This window comes from Myotis daubentonii, chromosome 4 (assembly GCF_963259705.1).
Source record: "Myotis daubentonii chromosome 4, mMyoDau2.1, whole genome shotgun sequence".
NCBI classification, from domain to species: Eukaryota; Metazoa; Chordata; class Mammalia; order Chiroptera; family Vespertilionidae; genus Myotis; species Myotis daubentonii.
This window is the reverse complement of record NC_081843.1, coordinates 40,903,922-40,920,232: the sequence shown is the minus strand read 5'-3', so window position 1 is coordinate 40,920,232 and position 16,311 is coordinate 40,903,922. Positions and strand designations below refer to the sequence as shown.

The 16,311-nt window shown below is 41.4% G+C and overlaps 1 protein-coding gene across 6 annotated transcripts in view; it reads right to left on the bottom strand.

Annotated features, from left to right (window-relative positions):
- ZNF608 (zinc finger protein 608) overlaps nucleotides 1-16,311 on the bottom strand; it is a 108,306-nt gene that overhangs the window by 44,266 nt on the left and 47,729 nt on the right. For 5 of the 6 annotated variants that reach the window (XM_059693745.1, XM_059693748.1, XM_059693750.1 and 2 more), the window contains one exon: nucleotides 16,027-16,282. The exons of the other annotated variant lie outside the window; for it this stretch is intronic. In XM_059693745.1, the coding sequence (XP_059549728.1) occupies nucleotides 16,027-16,282 (256 nt within the window). The remainder of the gene's footprint in view (nucleotides 1-16,026; nucleotides 16,283-16,311) is intronic. 6 annotated transcript variants of the gene reach the window in all.

The following is a 16,311-nucleotide window of genomic DNA, read 5'->3' as shown; positions in this document are numbered from 1 at the left end:
CAGGAAATGGGGTATTTATATTTAACATAAGAGGCAAATGGAATCTTCAGGATGGCGTACGAGAGAGCTCAGAATTTTACAGCTCAGCACACGGCCCGAGCTATCAGTCCTGATTGGAGCCGATCAGAAGACCCTGCAGAGACTACTTCAAAAGATAAAATCTATAGATTGCTTGATGCATTGCTACGAACTGTGAGTGATTTGTATTTCTGGCCTGACAGTTTATGCTCAATTAGTGATGGGTATATGGAACACTAGGCAAAGGAAGAAAGCTGAACGAGAAAGGAAAGGGACACGGCTGTGCTGTGAATAATACAGGGTGGGGCAAAGGCAGGTTTACAGCTGTGAGTCTAAGAAAGAGCTTAGTCTTGTATTCTCACTTATTAATTATTAATTAATTATTATATTATTTTCCATATGAACAACATAGTCATAACAAAAACAATGAATATTGATCAAACTAAAAATTACTTGTGGTAGGCAATCCATAATGTGTGTAAGCTAGACCATAATGAACCCTGCATCTTGGTATTCACACACTTGAGTGATGCCCTCCCCACCTTGAGTTTGGGTAGACTTACTTCTAATGAATAAATGGCAGAAGTAATGGATTGTCGTTTCTCACATTAAGTTATACCATGACTCTGGAGTATGCTGGACTTGCTCTCTCCTGGATCTTGCTGGGGAAGCAAGCGGCCAGGTCATGAGCAACCCTAGGGACAGGCTCATGTGGGACAGCAAGGGATTAAGGTCCTCAGTCCAACAGCCCATGAGGCCTGACAACAACCAAGTTAAGTGAACTTAAACGTGAATCCTTCTGCTCCAGTCAAGTTCCCAGGTGACTGTGGTAACAGGCCCATAGACAGACTGCAACCTCATTGGACAAGTTGAGCCAAAATACCCAGTGAAGGTGCTCTCAGAATCTTGACCCACAGAAAAACTGAGATAATGTTTATTGTTTTAAGGAACTACATTTTGGAGTAATTTGTTACACAGCAGCAGACAACTCCTAACTACACTGGGAGAATGAGAGGCAGTAAAATGTGTGCTGGAAAGGGGAGTAAAAGAACTAAATCATCATCTTCCATAACACGAAATTAATATAAAATAGTGAAAACTGAAAAAATACATCAAGAAATAGCCATATAAAGATGTGTTTTCAAAATATAGAGAAAAAGAAACAGCTAAAAGAGTTTAAAGTTAGTTGCTTCTGGGGAGTAAAATCTAGGAGAAGGGAAAGGTGGACTAAGAAACTACTGATTTTTGTTAGAACTTGTAGAACGCTGTGGCTTCCTTAACTATACACACATATAACTTAAATCGAGTTAAAAGGAACTTAAACTATACTTGTATGTTAACTCTCAAGCTTCCAGTTAATTCTCCATTTCACAGTCATCTTTGTAGCATTTTAAGAAACTTGATGAGTCTTTTAAAATTAAATTTGTAAGGGTGACATTAGTTAATAATATTATATGAATAATGAGTCTTAATACAAGGTGGAGACAGTAGCACTAGAAGTCAGTGGAGCTTGTGCAGGCATTTTGGATCAAGGACTTGAAAACCGGCTAATGAAACTTATGATTCTACATTTTAGGAATCTTAACAGATAATGTCTCCAAGGTGCTTCCTCCTCCTTGGAGTGATCAGAGCATAAAGTAAATGTCAGCTGCTCAGACCAGACTCCACTCCACTGCACAACTGCTTCGAGGCCAGTAAGTGATCTGAGTAACGAAGAGTTCCAGAAATTGATCCAAATTTTTGGAGACTTAAGTCATGCCTACCTGCTGTTCAACAGCACTTGGTCCTGACCCAGATGGTGATATAAAGGGTATGGCCATCAAGGCTGTTTGCTAGAAATTTTATTCAAAAACCCGCAAGTCTGAAATGATTCTGGCAAGAACACTCTATGATCTTCATACGCCTATGCTCCCCCAAACTGCAGGTACCTTCAAGAGATTATGTATGCCAACCCCCCCGCCCATTATACCCCCATTTTACACATGGAGGAAAATGAGGCCCAAAGCCAAGAAGACACAACTTGATGGTGAGAACAGTGAGACGACAGCCTGGTTCTCTTGACAGGTAGTCTAGTGGTTCTCCTGGGGTTCTTGCTTTCCCTTGTACTTTATCAAACCTCCCGACAATCCGAAGGCATTTCTGAACCACAAGTTATTCAGCTTATGTAAAACGCACTACCTTTCACAGTGAACAAGGGAGAATGTCAGCAGAAGCAGAGGAAGCAACCGGAAGACACTAAAAGACCTTTATTAGGTCATTAGATTACACACAGATGTTTTAGAACAAATGTGGATGGATGGTGGGAAGTGGGAGTTCCCAACAGAAGTTAAATAGCCACATAGTTTACCTGTTTCTTTCAACCAGTCTCCCTTTTTTTCTTCTCTTAAGACCAATACAAGACAGTAACCACAAAATTATAGCAATCACATAATTTTGTTTTAATTGGTTTTTCTCATGGCATGACCACACATCTTTTCTCAAAAAGTTTGTCTAGTAACAGTCATAACTAGAATACCAAGACTCTTGAACATTCTGTAACAATATAGTTTTAAAAATTGCTTGATGGATAGATATTAGAACACTGCAGCCAAAAAGGATAAATGAGAATTTTTAATAAAAATATTACAGGTGCTTCTTGATGTATGCAATCAGGCCCTTCGAGAATATCTTAATAATCACAGTATTTTGTATGAAATATAAAATGCTCACTGTGCTTATCATGGGGGATTATAAAGGAGCATAACTTTTATCGGTTTTTCACGGGGTTTTTTTAGTTAGGTACTGTCATTCCAGATACTCTCTACTATTCAAATAACCAAAAAACAAAAAGTTCATGTGCCGTAGGAGAGAGCCTCTGGCTGCCTTCAAGCAATTGTAATGTTTTCATTTTGGGTTCTAATCAATCATATTATGCTTACCAACTGGCCTGGCCCTCTTGCTGTCCCTTTTCACTTTTCATTAATGAACAGAGTGAAATAAATGAACCAGTGACACCAAACACTGAACCGCAACAAGTTGAAGCTGCCAGAATTTGTGGGGTAAAAGAACAACACAAATGTAGGCTCCTTAACGGGCCCCCAACAGACCTCTGTAAAAACCAGACTGCTATTTCTAACTTCCCAAATATGCAAACTGTTTCCACTGAGTAAATGCACACAGGTTAAAGGTACATACCCTTGACTAAGTATCTGTACCTCCCTTGGGTAAAGTGCAGGGTAAACTCTGACCCTGTGCATCACAGTGTTAGGGTGGGAATCAAATCTGAGTCATGGGAGACCCAGGGGCAGGGACTTATCAAAGAGCCCGCATCCAGACCCCAGGGGGTTTGTATCAGCAGCCAGGCCTGAGTGACTCCTTGCGGGAGGAGCCAGTATGGTCCAGCCCACCCTCTTCAGAAACCCTGAGGTGAGCCAATGTGGACAAGACAACTAGATCCCTTCCAAGCCATTGCTGAATCTACAAAAAATTATATGGCATTTGATTCTTCTTTATACCCTGCCTTGATTTCCACCCGAGTCATAAATTCCCCACACTTCATTTTCCTTGCTTTGAGAAAATGAGGATGGTGATGCCAACCACAGTCTCAAATACTTAACAGTCACACTCAACATATGTCATGCTTTGTTGAAATTCTGTACTTGGAAATGTGCTACTGCAAGGAAGTGCAAGCTCAGGAGGACTGGTATGAGTGATGATGTTTATTTTAAGAAGATATTTAATTCAAAAGCCAGCTATAAAGTGCGATGTCCTGACCTAGAGGATGTGCACTTCAGAGGTTCTCTAGCAACTGACTGAGGATTTTGTGGTTCTGAATCACCAAAGAGTCACGTGCAGTCAATACAATTTTAAGTAGCTCACTGCATTCTGCTCCTCTGAAAACTGACCTGCCGTTCCCCTAACCCCACCAGGTCATTTGTCCCACTGTCAACTTAGAACTTCACATTTTTTAAGAACTCCCTGTGGCCGAAACCGGTTTGGCTCAGTGGATAGAGCATCGGCCTGCGGACTGAAAGGTCCCAGGTTCGATTCCGGTCAAGGGCATGTACCTGGGTTGCGGGCACATCCCCAGTGGGAGATGTGCAGGAGGCAGCTGATGGATGTTTCTCTCTCATCGATGTTTCTAACTCTCTATCTCTCTCCCTTCCTCTCTGTAAAAAATCAATAAAATATATTAAAAAAAAAAAAAAAGAACTCCCTGTGAATAGGATAATGCTCGTCAGTCCCCCTACCAGGCAGAGGTGTTGCGGAAGAGACAAGTTCAATATGGTGCTACAGCTTTGCAAAGGAGACTGTCACAGTTCTGGTCTCCGGCCTCCTAATTTGTCTGCCCTTGCGTATCCAAAGGTTCACTGAACTCAAAGCGCCTCTCACACCCTTGCTTACCACAGCCAGCTCCGTTCCAGGTCCAGAGGGTGCCAAGCCAATGCCCCCAATCCCAATTACGGTTTTTCTGTTTTTCCAGTACCCACCCCCCTACATGTTTGTTTGGACAAGAAATAATTGTATGTGTGTGCGCTCAAGGAGCTGGAAAGAAGCGGCTCCCTGTGGGTACCGTCTGGAACTGGCTGGCTTGTCGGTCTTCTCACCAAGCTGAGGGAGGCGGTGGAAAGAGGTCTTTGTTGGTTCTCTTTAAACGAGCTGGCCTGTGCTGCTACTCGAGTGAAATAAGACACAGTAAATGTTCTCAGTCAGCTCTTTCAACCTGACTTGCTTCCAAAGCTGTCTGTCAACGTGAGTATCAAGGAGACATCTACGTGACAACAGACAAGCTGTGCAGATGTACCTGGGGTCCCGGGAGAGCTGGTGGGACCCAGCTGCCCACTGAGCCAGAGAGACCCGGGCACCGCCTCAGAGGCTTGGGGAGCGAGGGGCGGGCCACTGTTTTTTCTTGTTATGAAATACATACTTGAGAACGACATTTGGGGTATTTTTTGTAAAAATATTTGGTGAGTATTAAATTTAAAAAACATTTCACTCTATAAGCCGAATTAAGTTCCCACATTTCAGCCAAAACCTCAAATTGACAAGCCAATGTTTATTTGCCTGTTAGCATATTTTTAAAATAATTGGTTACATTCATACACATACAACATCCATAAAGAAGCACAGACTTAAAAATAGGAAAGCTGATCATTTTAGGCAGAAACCAGAAGTCCAGAAAGGACACACGGTCATTTTATTTGGACTGTCTGGACCTGTTTCTCCATCAGCGTACCAGTGCAAGTTACAGGAATCTACCACTTAAATGAGCCGATGCTAATTAGATGGTGTTGGCAGAGCAACATAAAGTTTCCCAGGCAAAGTGTTTAAATGTTCAGACACACCAACTGCGTCATGTAAAGGAAACAGCCACATATCTAGCACCCACGGACTGAAACACTGTGAAAGTGTCTCAAATTCATATATGAGCCACAGGCTTAATGATGAAATAAACACATATGGGTGTGGTGTGTATATAGTTGCTCAATTTCCTACTCAGCTATAAGCAATTAATGATCAAATGAGCAATAAGGGTCTTGCCTACCTCACACAACACTCTTTATCCGACCTCTCTTGGGTCTCCTGACTGTGTTACATCAGACTTGGCTAGATACCCTGCAATTGTGCCCATGAGCCAAATTCCTCCAACTTACTTTGCTGAGAATGGCTTTTTGCAACCCATGATACGCCTTCTCCCATTTTATAGCTTATTTTCCTTTTGCAGGGAAATAATAGCCAATCTTATTTGAGAGCATAAGGGCTGGGAAGGGTACATATGGGAATGCTTGGTAGATATTACCTTTTAAAACGACATGGATAGTTCCTCCTACAGCAGCTACACATGGAAGAAGCCTCGGGAAGAGGCGATGGGGGTGGGGGTGGGGGGGTCATTGTGGGGCTAGGGTATGCCTGGGAAGAGGCTGCAAATTGCTTGAGTACAAGTATGTCAAGTGACAAATTACACATATCAACAAGTCATGAAGTGCAATGGTTGTCTATAAAGGTCCTACCCTTTGTCCATCCTTATTTTGAAGGAACAGAACCCAAAAGAAAGATGGCTGCAGAGAGAAAAATACGAGTGGCTAAGACTCCTCTCAGTTCAGAATGGATGCTTATTACAAATTTCCTTGGCTGGGTGTTTGAATTCCTCATATCTAAAAGTTTCTTTTAACTTCTTACACTTGAGGGGGGGGGGGCATTTATAAAATGTCATTCTAGACACAAGCAAAATTGAAATCTAAACCTTTCTATGATCCAGAGCAAAGACCGCCACCAGGGCAGAGCCCAGCACATGCTCTCTCAAGAACATTGCTTGCACACTTGCTTTCTCTGGCTGAACCGTTCTGATTTCTGCTATAAGGGGAAGCCTCATTCCCGCTCTATCTAGGGTAGCACCCTGGTTACAGGCATCGCAAGCTCTGCATCTGACCTCCAACCTCCCCAGTCAGGAAAGCTAAATGAGAAGGGCGTTCTTACCCAGGACAGTGGGAACTAGCATAACCTTTTGGGAAAGCAGTGAAGCGGTATGTGTACCAGTGTGTTAACACCAATCAGAAGGGATATATGCACCCCTATGTTCTTAGCAGCACAATTCACCATAGCTAAGATTTGGAAACAGCCTAAGTGCCCATCAGCAGATGAGTGGATTAAAAAACCATGGTACATCTACACAATGGAATACTACGCTGCTGTAAAAAATAAAGGACTCTTACCATTTTCATCAGCATGGATGGACCTGCAGAGCATTATGCTAAGTGAAATAAGCCAGTTGGAGAAAGATAAATATCACATGATATCATTTGTGGAATATAATGAACAATATAAACTGATGAACAAATATAGATCCAGAAACAGAGAAGCATTGAACAGACCATCAAACCTCAGAGGGAAGGCAGGGGAAAGGGGTGGGGGGTAAGAGATCAACCAAAGGACTTGTATGCATGCATATGAGCATAACTAATGGACACCGACACCAGGGGGGTGAGAGCATGTGCTGGGGGTGGGAATGGCCAGGGAGAGGTCAATGGGGGGAAAGGGAGACATATGTAATACTTTAAACAATAAAGAATTTAAATTTTAAAAAAAATGTGTCCTTTGACAGCAATTCCGTTCCTTGAAAACTGATCTTATCATAATAATAGAAAATTCACAAAACACCACACAAACTTCATGCACAAAGATGTACTATGTAGTGGTTGTATGTATCTAAGAAGTTGAAGGCAATGTAAATATCCATCATTAGAGGAATTTAAATTAAATCTTGTATCTATCCCACAGAATATTTATCAATGGTCTTATCTTAGAACATGTTTTAAACATCAAAAATGCTTATGTTTTAATGTTAAGATTAAAAGAGAAAGCAATATTCAAAAGTGAATCTACCAAATGACCTCAAGTACATTTAAAAAAAAAAACATACTGAAAAAGCAGAGAAAGAAGTAAACTTACAAATTAAAGTGGTTGCCTATTCAGAGAGACTATAGTTTTTTTTTCTTCTACTTGGGTTTCTTCACCCCCAAAATGTCCTAAAATGACCACATATTCTTTTTTTTTAAATCAGCAAATAAAAACCATATTGAAGATATAAATGACTGAAGGAAAAAAGCATACCAAATAATTTATTTCTCCTTTTGTGTAGAGAGTGAGCTAATAATAGCAAGGTTGGAAGCTAAAATATAATAAATCAGATTTTATAATGGATTTTTTTTAAAAAATCAATGACAAAGTAGATTTCTAGAACTATATTTTCCAGATTGTCTAGGCCAAACTAAATTTTAAAACAACGTATTCTTCACTAGAAAGCTACGCTACTCAAACTTAAACAGGTATAAAACTATATCACTTTGTTCCATGAATTTATTCAACATTCAACAAATATGTATGGCACCCTTAACTCTGTGCCAGGCGCTGGGGATCCAAAAGCGAGCAAAACAGATGGAATGTGTGCACTTGGGAAGCGTACAGGAGAGTGGGCTCAAAGGGAGGGTTTGTATACATCAACCCAGCTGAGGCTGACTCAATTACTCCTGCCAAAATCAGATGCTAGAACTGTAAAGAGTTTCCTATCATTCTGTATTAAAAATAAAAACACCCACATCTTACTCCCCCTTTCCATTTGTGATATACACAAGAACTTTGGAGTGATGGTAGTTAGAAATTCAGAATACTGACTCAAATTCACCCATCAGGACCGCTGCCTGCCTTGCACAGGTGTATCTTCCTTAGTAAAATACAGACGGTAATACGGCACGCTGGATTTTGTCCTGGGGATTAGGGCAATCGTTGCTTGGCGAGCAAGCCCAGCACAATGCCCAGCACAGAGTGAGTGCTCAGCAAATCAATCATTTCTCTTGAAATATACATGTTTACACATAAAACAGTGAAGAATCAAGTAAGGATAAATATGTGAAAATCAATAAAAGGGGGGTTGGGGCTTTGTGGCAATGACTGCTAATGGGTACAGGTTTTTTTCTGGGTTAATGAAAATGTTCTAAAGTTAATTATGGTGATGGCTGCCTAACTTTGAATACATTAAGAAACTACTGAATTGTAGACTTTAAATGGGTGGATTATATGTTATGTGAACTATACCTCAATAAATCTGCTATAAAAATTGTATTTTTAGAAAGTCAATGAAATGCTTCAATCAGTAGGCCCAGGTGAGCCAACAACAGCTATTCTTTGCAAAAAAAAAAATAAGAGCATCTGTATTTTGTAATTAGGAAATATATCTTCAGTTTAAAGTCAAAGTATATTATAACGCTTTCAAGATTTTCTAACCAACTCCTTTACAGGGAAAAGACAAAAAAAGGAAACAAGGCAATACCACACACCCAAATCTAATGCGACAACTTCTTAAATCTTTTAGTATGCCTAAGTCCGAAGAAAATTTTGGTTTTCAAATGTCTTACATTCTGTATTCACATATAAGAATAAGTTTAGCTATAATATCAACCAACAAAAGGAGTAACGAAACGCCTTTACACTGTGAGTTTAAAGCTTTCTGCTTCATTACTTAACACCTAATGTCACCGCCAAAATATACACACAAATGATACAAAAGAACAAATGTTTGGCCTAAAAACATTAGGCTGAATCCTACCTATTAGCAGCTTATTTTTCAAATTGACAGGAGGTGAAGTGACTGTCCATGGTTTTGTTTTCCAGCAAAACCCACAATCACTCATCATATCCAAATGTTGGCCACATGACCTCATCAGGAAAACATGAAACAGGCAGGACTGAGAGCCAAGCAAAATCCAGGACAAGCCCTAGCCGGTTTGGCTTAGTGGACAGAGTGTCGGCCTGCAGACTGAAGGGTCCCAGGTTTGATTCGGGTCAAGGGCACATGCCTGGGTTGCAGGCTCAATCCCCAGTAGGGGGCATGCAGGAAGCAGTCAATTAATGAGTCTCTCTCATCATTGATGTTTCTATCTCTCTCTCCCTCTCCCTTCCTCTCTGAAATCAATAAAAATATCCTTCATCCAGCAAATCCTTGAGTGTCCACTATGTGAATACCCGCCCTCCAGTTTTACTTTCTGATTTTTCTGTGAAGCTAGTAACATTAGTTTCAGCCATCTTAAAAAAGAAAATACTTACATGATATGTTTTATAGGTATTTAGAACATATATCCTAAACCAATTTTATTTTTTTAAAAAATGTTTCACCACTGTACACATGGTCAGTCACTTCACCTCCTGTCAATTTGAAATATAAGCTACTATTAGGTAGGACTCAGCTTAATGTTTTTAGACCAAACATTTGTTCTTTTGTGTCATTTGTGTGTATATTTTGGTGGTGACATTAGGTGTTAAGTAACGAAGCAACTACACTATTTCATTTTCTATGTGGGTTGCCCTTTGCATGTGAAAATGGGCAGCCCTTATGCAGTTTGGAAGGTGCATCCTGAGTTGCTCTGCCACCAATGATGATAAACCAAAAACCATCCACACTTTCATTGGCAACCACCGCTGCAAGATGGCCGGGGAGACTGACGACAAAGTCCGTGACCAGTACACAGAGTGGCACTAACTACTGGTTCTCTCAGCCCCTCAAAACCTCCGGGAGTCCATGTTGATTAAACAACGCATCTACCTACCATGCTCACACATGGGGGCTGATTCCTCTCCACTTAGCACAGTACTGACAGGGAACGCTGATCCACTGCCATCTGAATGTCTGCCCTGACTGCCTGTTATAGTCATCACTGGTGTGGCAGGTAATGAAATGCAAAAGCAAAAGTGGGCACCTTACTCCCCTTTTGTGAGTCACTGGGAAACATTTTAATAAGTAGTAATACTTCACTTGGTAGAGTCTTGCAATAACTCTATGCTCAGTTACTAAAAATACCAAGTAAGCCTGGATTAATATTTCATCTCTCCTCAAATCAAAATTTGAAAAGGAATGTTCTATTGTCAGTAATAAGGTTGGTGGGTAAATACTGCAGAATAGGAATAACAATACCATATGTTAGATCTGTTATTAATTACATAGAATCATTTGCCAGTTAATGAATTAGCCTGAAACCCCCTATACTGCACATTTAAACATTTATCCTCTTTATGACTTTGAGATGCAGGAGAAGCAAAAGAATTTAAGAACATCTCTGGTGGTTTAAAGAGTATCGTTTACTTCTCCAGTTAATTACCTTTAACACATGAATCCCCAAGATCACTTTTCTTTCCTTGGAAAACACGCAGCCCATCAGGGGAAAGGCCTCACAGAAACAAGCATTCCTCCTCTCACACCAGGTGTTACATCTTCTCAAAAAACCACACTGACTATCACAAGTTGTCCCCTCTGGAAACCCCCAGTGATTCTCCAAATACAACCTTTCATTTGCTACCTCATTAACTTCTTTAATACTCTGGGTTTCTGAACTATTTAAAAAATAATTTGACAGAAACCACACAAAACCTGCGTCTGGCTCACTGCAGAAGCAAACAGGGCGGTCCACCTGACCACAAGGATTCACCAGGAAGAGTGGGACCAGTTAGTTGTTCATTAAGCCCCCAAACCTCTGTGCAGTTCACGTTCAGGATCAAAGCTGGACCGGACCCTCTTTCTCATCAGCACTGTGATTGGAGAACTATGCTCACCTGCCACAGCACAGCATCCTGACAGGCAGTACCTACCTGTGAGGTAAGTAGGAAGGTGTCTCTCTCCATTGCATACCCAAGAAAATGAGGCGATAACACATGTAATTCCGTAAAGGGAAAATGTGAAGTAGCTTGCAAAGGACCAGGACATCCCTTCTCTCCCCTGAGACGGTGGTTCTCAACCGTGTTTGCACATTAGAATCCCCTGGGGAGCTCTGAAACAACATGCCAATGTCAGGTCTCCAACCCAGACCACACGGCCAACCCAGGCCCAGGAAATGCCTGGAGGCGGTTCCTGGGCACCAGTGTGTTCTAAAAGCTCTCCAGGTGACTAAGCAAAATAAGCCAGTCAGAGAAAGATAAGTAACACATGATCTCACTCATATGTAGCATCGAATGAACAAAATAAACTGATGAACAAAAACCCAGAGACATAGAAGCACGGAACAGACGGTCAAACTTCAGAGGGAAGGCAGGGGAGGGTGGGTGGGTGAGAAGAGATCAACCAAAGAACTTGCATGTATATATGCATAACCCATGGACACAGACAATGGGGTGGTGAAGGCCTGGGGTAGGGGGCAGGGATGGGCTAGAAGAGGTCAATGGAGAGGAAAAAGGGGGGATATATGTAATACTTTCAAAAATAAAGATTTTTAAAAATAATAATAAATGAAAAATAAAAGCTCTCCAGGTGATTCACATGCCCAGAGCTAAGAACCACCATCCTGTAACCTACAGATGTTTAAAAGGTTGTCAGTGGCAAATACCAGTATTCTTTCTCTCGCTTCCGTTTCTTCAGTGGCTTTGCTTAACCAATAGGAAAGTGGAGGGGACAGGGATGACAGAGAGAACATGGGCACTACCACACCAAGTATGTACTTGGTAGGGGGGAAAAAAACCCATAAATAAGCCCAATAAGAAAAATGATTCAATAAAAATCAAAAGGAAAATACATTCACAAGAACTAAAAGCCAAGTTCAACACATATGTGTTTACACACATTGCTATATACACCATGTTTTGTCTGTTTTGTTTTACCCCTCTCCCCGCAAAAAAGAGCAAATTTTCAAACAAATAACTATACATAGGCATGTGTGTCCCAAATGTCAGGAATGAAATGCTAAGGAAATTCTTTCCAACATCTGTGAGTAATTTTGTACAATACATCATTGCTCCTATGCATGCACCTTAAAGTAGAAAGATCAGAGTAGAATAACTAAACATCCAAATGCAGTAATAGTTTTTCTCTCCTATTAAGTATGATCTGAAACCCACTAATGATTTCCAGAGGAAGCTGCTTGGGAACACTTGACTCCTGAGCACAGTTTGGTTCTCAGCAACCAGACTCCATGCATTGGCAGGACGACGAAGGGGAAAGTCTGTGACTAAAAGTGTCTGTGACTAAAAGTATCCTCCCTCAAACGAGGAACTGCAAGCACAAGAAAAGGTTAGGTCTTTAGTGGGGATTTCACATTCCAGTCTTGCAGTTCCCCAGCACTATCCAAAGAAATCATGAGAACATTCAATATCCCCCGAAAGACTGCAGAGAGGAGCTCTCCAAGTTTCTAGGATCTTGAAACACACACACATATACAACCTTCACACACGCGTGAATGCACATAAATTAGGTTTGTGAAAAACACTACGCTATACAATACCCTCCAAATGACAACACCAGGGAAGAGATTTTATTCAACTCAATCTACAGGATATTAGTCAAAGGCTACTGACAGTTTTATAACTGCTCGACTTGCTCTTTGTTCAAGAAGCTCACGCTAGAAAACTGCGTGGCTTACTTTCTCCTCCCCTGCTCCCCAAACCCAGCTCCTTCAGCTCTCCAAATGCATTTGCTCTGTTTTGTTCTTTGTCCTTCCCGAAAGGAAAAAATTAACAGTCAAGTGGGTTTAATTTTTAAATTGGTACAAGAGCCTTAAACACACTGTACTGAGGGGAAAATGCAAATGGAATGCTCTTGGAAATGGTTGCACATTAAACACACATCTTCGGACCTAGGCCTTTATTGAGACGAGTTCTTAACTTCTGTGGAGGTCAGAAGTTTAGTTTATTCAGCAAGAATGACTCTATTAACAGCTCCAGCTCCTGTTGTCATCACAGTAAACATCCATACATTCCAAATCCTGGAAAATGTGAAAATAAGGCTGGAGCGGCCCACATTTCCATGACTGTGTGTGAAAAGCTTCCCCAGCCATCAGGCTGCCATGGGAGTGGAACGACATCCAAAGGGAGGGATGGATCACAGCATACAAAGCAGGTCCACCAGACTCAGGAGATTGAATTTTTCAGAAGAGGGTGAAATGGAGGGGATATATATATATATATATATATATATATATATATATATATATATATCATACAACATAACAGCAATAATAATGATGTTGGATAGTAATACTGTAAAGCTCTTTAAGCTCATGTGCCGAGGATCAGAATTCCACATCAACTTTATCAAGTTTTTAAACGCATATTTTTTTTCTAAACAATCCCATCTTTTATTAGAGGCTAAGGTTAAAAGTCAAAACCCAGCAGACTTCTAAGCAAAGTGGAAAATAACCCAAGCCTTACAGCTGTTCCAGAAAGTCTGTGGCTAATTTTACAGCATCTACCACCCAGGGAGGTCACACTGCAGGAATTCGATCCTGGCTCACACTGGAATAAATAAACGACAAGCGCTAAGTCACAGCTAAGTAAGTAGTGGAAGACAAAGCTTCACTCCAACGAGTAAATTATCCAAGTACAAGAAAATCTTACTTTCAAGTTTAGGGAAACGTACAGCCCTTACTCTTTCCAAATCTTTTTTTCTGTTCCTGAAAAATCAGCGCCTAAACGAATGAACTGTGACCTTATGGTGTCTTAAGTCCTCTTCTATACATTTCACACCAGCATACCCGTTTGCAGCCCTTGGATGTCACCTCTGCTCTAGGGAAAATCTAAGGGGGGCGAACTATTCGCACAGCCTACCGAGAGGCACTGAGAGAAGCTTGCGCCTCACCTGGAAACCCTCACACTGGATGGGGTCTGAACAGGCAAGAGGGCTGGGGAACTTTAATTCCCGCTCCTCTTATATCAATCCCTCCTAATGTGGTTACGCAGTGCTGTTTTAAATGGCTTCCCAGTTCAAAGTTCAAAGGAGGAGGAGTCCCCAAGCCCTCCAATTTTTTAAAGGCAAAAGTAAATTTTAACTGTCACTTCCATTTGAGCAAACCAGAGAACTTCTCACATCTACTGCTTTCATTCCATCTCTGGTTCCTTCTTAGATAATTAAATCTTTATTAATCCTTACTGACACTATCTACACATGTTTTATCTAATGATGAAATATGTCCTATAAGAGCATATTTGGCCAAAACCGGTTTGGCTCAGTGGATAGAGCGTCGGCCTGCGGACTGAAGGGTCCCAGGTTCTATTCCGGTCAAGGGCATGTACCTGGGTTGCGGGCACATCCCCAGTGGGAGATGTGCAGGAGGCAGCTGATCGATGTTTCTCTCTCATCGATGTTTCTAACTTTCTCTCTCCCTTCCTCTCTGTGAAAAATCAATAAAATATATTTTTTTTTAAAAAAAGAGCATATTTGATATAATATGTAAAACTCAATGATTTTTCTAAGAATTTGTTTTTCTATCTTAAAACAACTTAAGCTAGTTTCTGCCTTCAGATAATTGTTTACACCTGTCACCTGATTTTCATTATTTTTATTCTCTCCTTTCATTCTCCAGTTTGTCGCTATTCTTAACTATTCTCTCAACTACTTCTTTCCCAACAATTACTCCCAATATAGTCCCTTTTCCCATCCACTCAGCTTTTTTTGCATATATTTTACTTTCTTCCCTTTTGCTTTCACCCCTCAATTTTTCACCCTGTTACAGAAGAACCTAAAGGATGATTTTGCGTCTCAGACCCTTCTTATTACCCTCACCCTTGTCCTTTCCCTTCTCCCAAAAGACCATGATATTGACAACGGTCACCTCCTTTATCGTTGACCAGTCTAGCTTAGAGGGGAAAAGTTTCCCCAGTGTCTTCCTTTTCCTCTGTTCTCCTGGTACAGCCTGGCATGCTTCTTCCTTATCTTTTCTATTAGGTTTGTGAAAAACACTACACTTTTCTATTCTGCCACGCCCCAAAGGACAGCTCTCTCTAGTTTTCAATGATCTGTTGGCCTCTATTAATGACACAGGCCATCTGAAACCTGCTGTACTGGATGATCGTGTGCTGCAGACAGGGCAACCAGGGTCTGGATCCACTATCAGTATGGCGTAAGTCTGATCTGTGTTTCCAGTAGCAGTGATAGATTAATCTTGATCCATTTCTCTTGCACCTCACTATGACTCATGGACTGCATTTGCCAGATGGCCTGCTGACTTAAGGAGCAGGGAAGGTGCTGTGGTCTCCACCTGGCCATACAAGAGAACTGACTAGCTCACCGGGGGCTTAAGCCTGTGACCCTGGCTTCACCTGAGCACCCACCAGCCAGAGCCACATCAGGGTGATGGCCTCCAATAAACGCAAAAACCCTGGCTCAATTCAGAAGGTAAATATAAGCCTCAACAACACAAAAGACACCACATCAAGACAAACAGAGCAGTTGGCACACCAAGAAACTCGAGATCTACGTCACTTTCTAATTTCCATGACACCTCTTAGGGGAAAGGGTAACCCTCACCCTGCTTCTCACAGTCCTTCCTGTTAGCACTTACAGTGAAAAGCCACTTGCAGGGACACCTGAGTCATTCTGAAAGTAAAAGCAGTCATGAACAAAAAGACAAACAGTTATTTCAACAAAAATCCAAAGAGTAGAAAAACCACTTTTCTTTCCTCTCTCAATACCACAAAGCAAATTCCCCTTACAGGTGGACAAAAACACATCACAGGGAAGCGGGCACAAGGAAATATATAAAAATAAATTGTATTTACCTTCTTCTGTTTCGTGCCACACGATCCCTTCCAAATTCACACTGGTCCCAGGTTCACAGGGCCCGAGACACTCGGGCTCTGTCACTACTCCAACTTCACAGGTATTGACACCCACGGAACGAGTCCGCACCAAAAGCTGTTCAACCGGGGCTGCAATATTGGATGCAGCCGGGGAAAAGTAGGAGGGCAGAATCTGAGGCGTGAGACTGCTGGAAATCGGCGGTGGAGGCGCTGGCACTGTAAACAGGGGGTCAACCTGAAAGACAGACAGGCTTACTGCAGTGG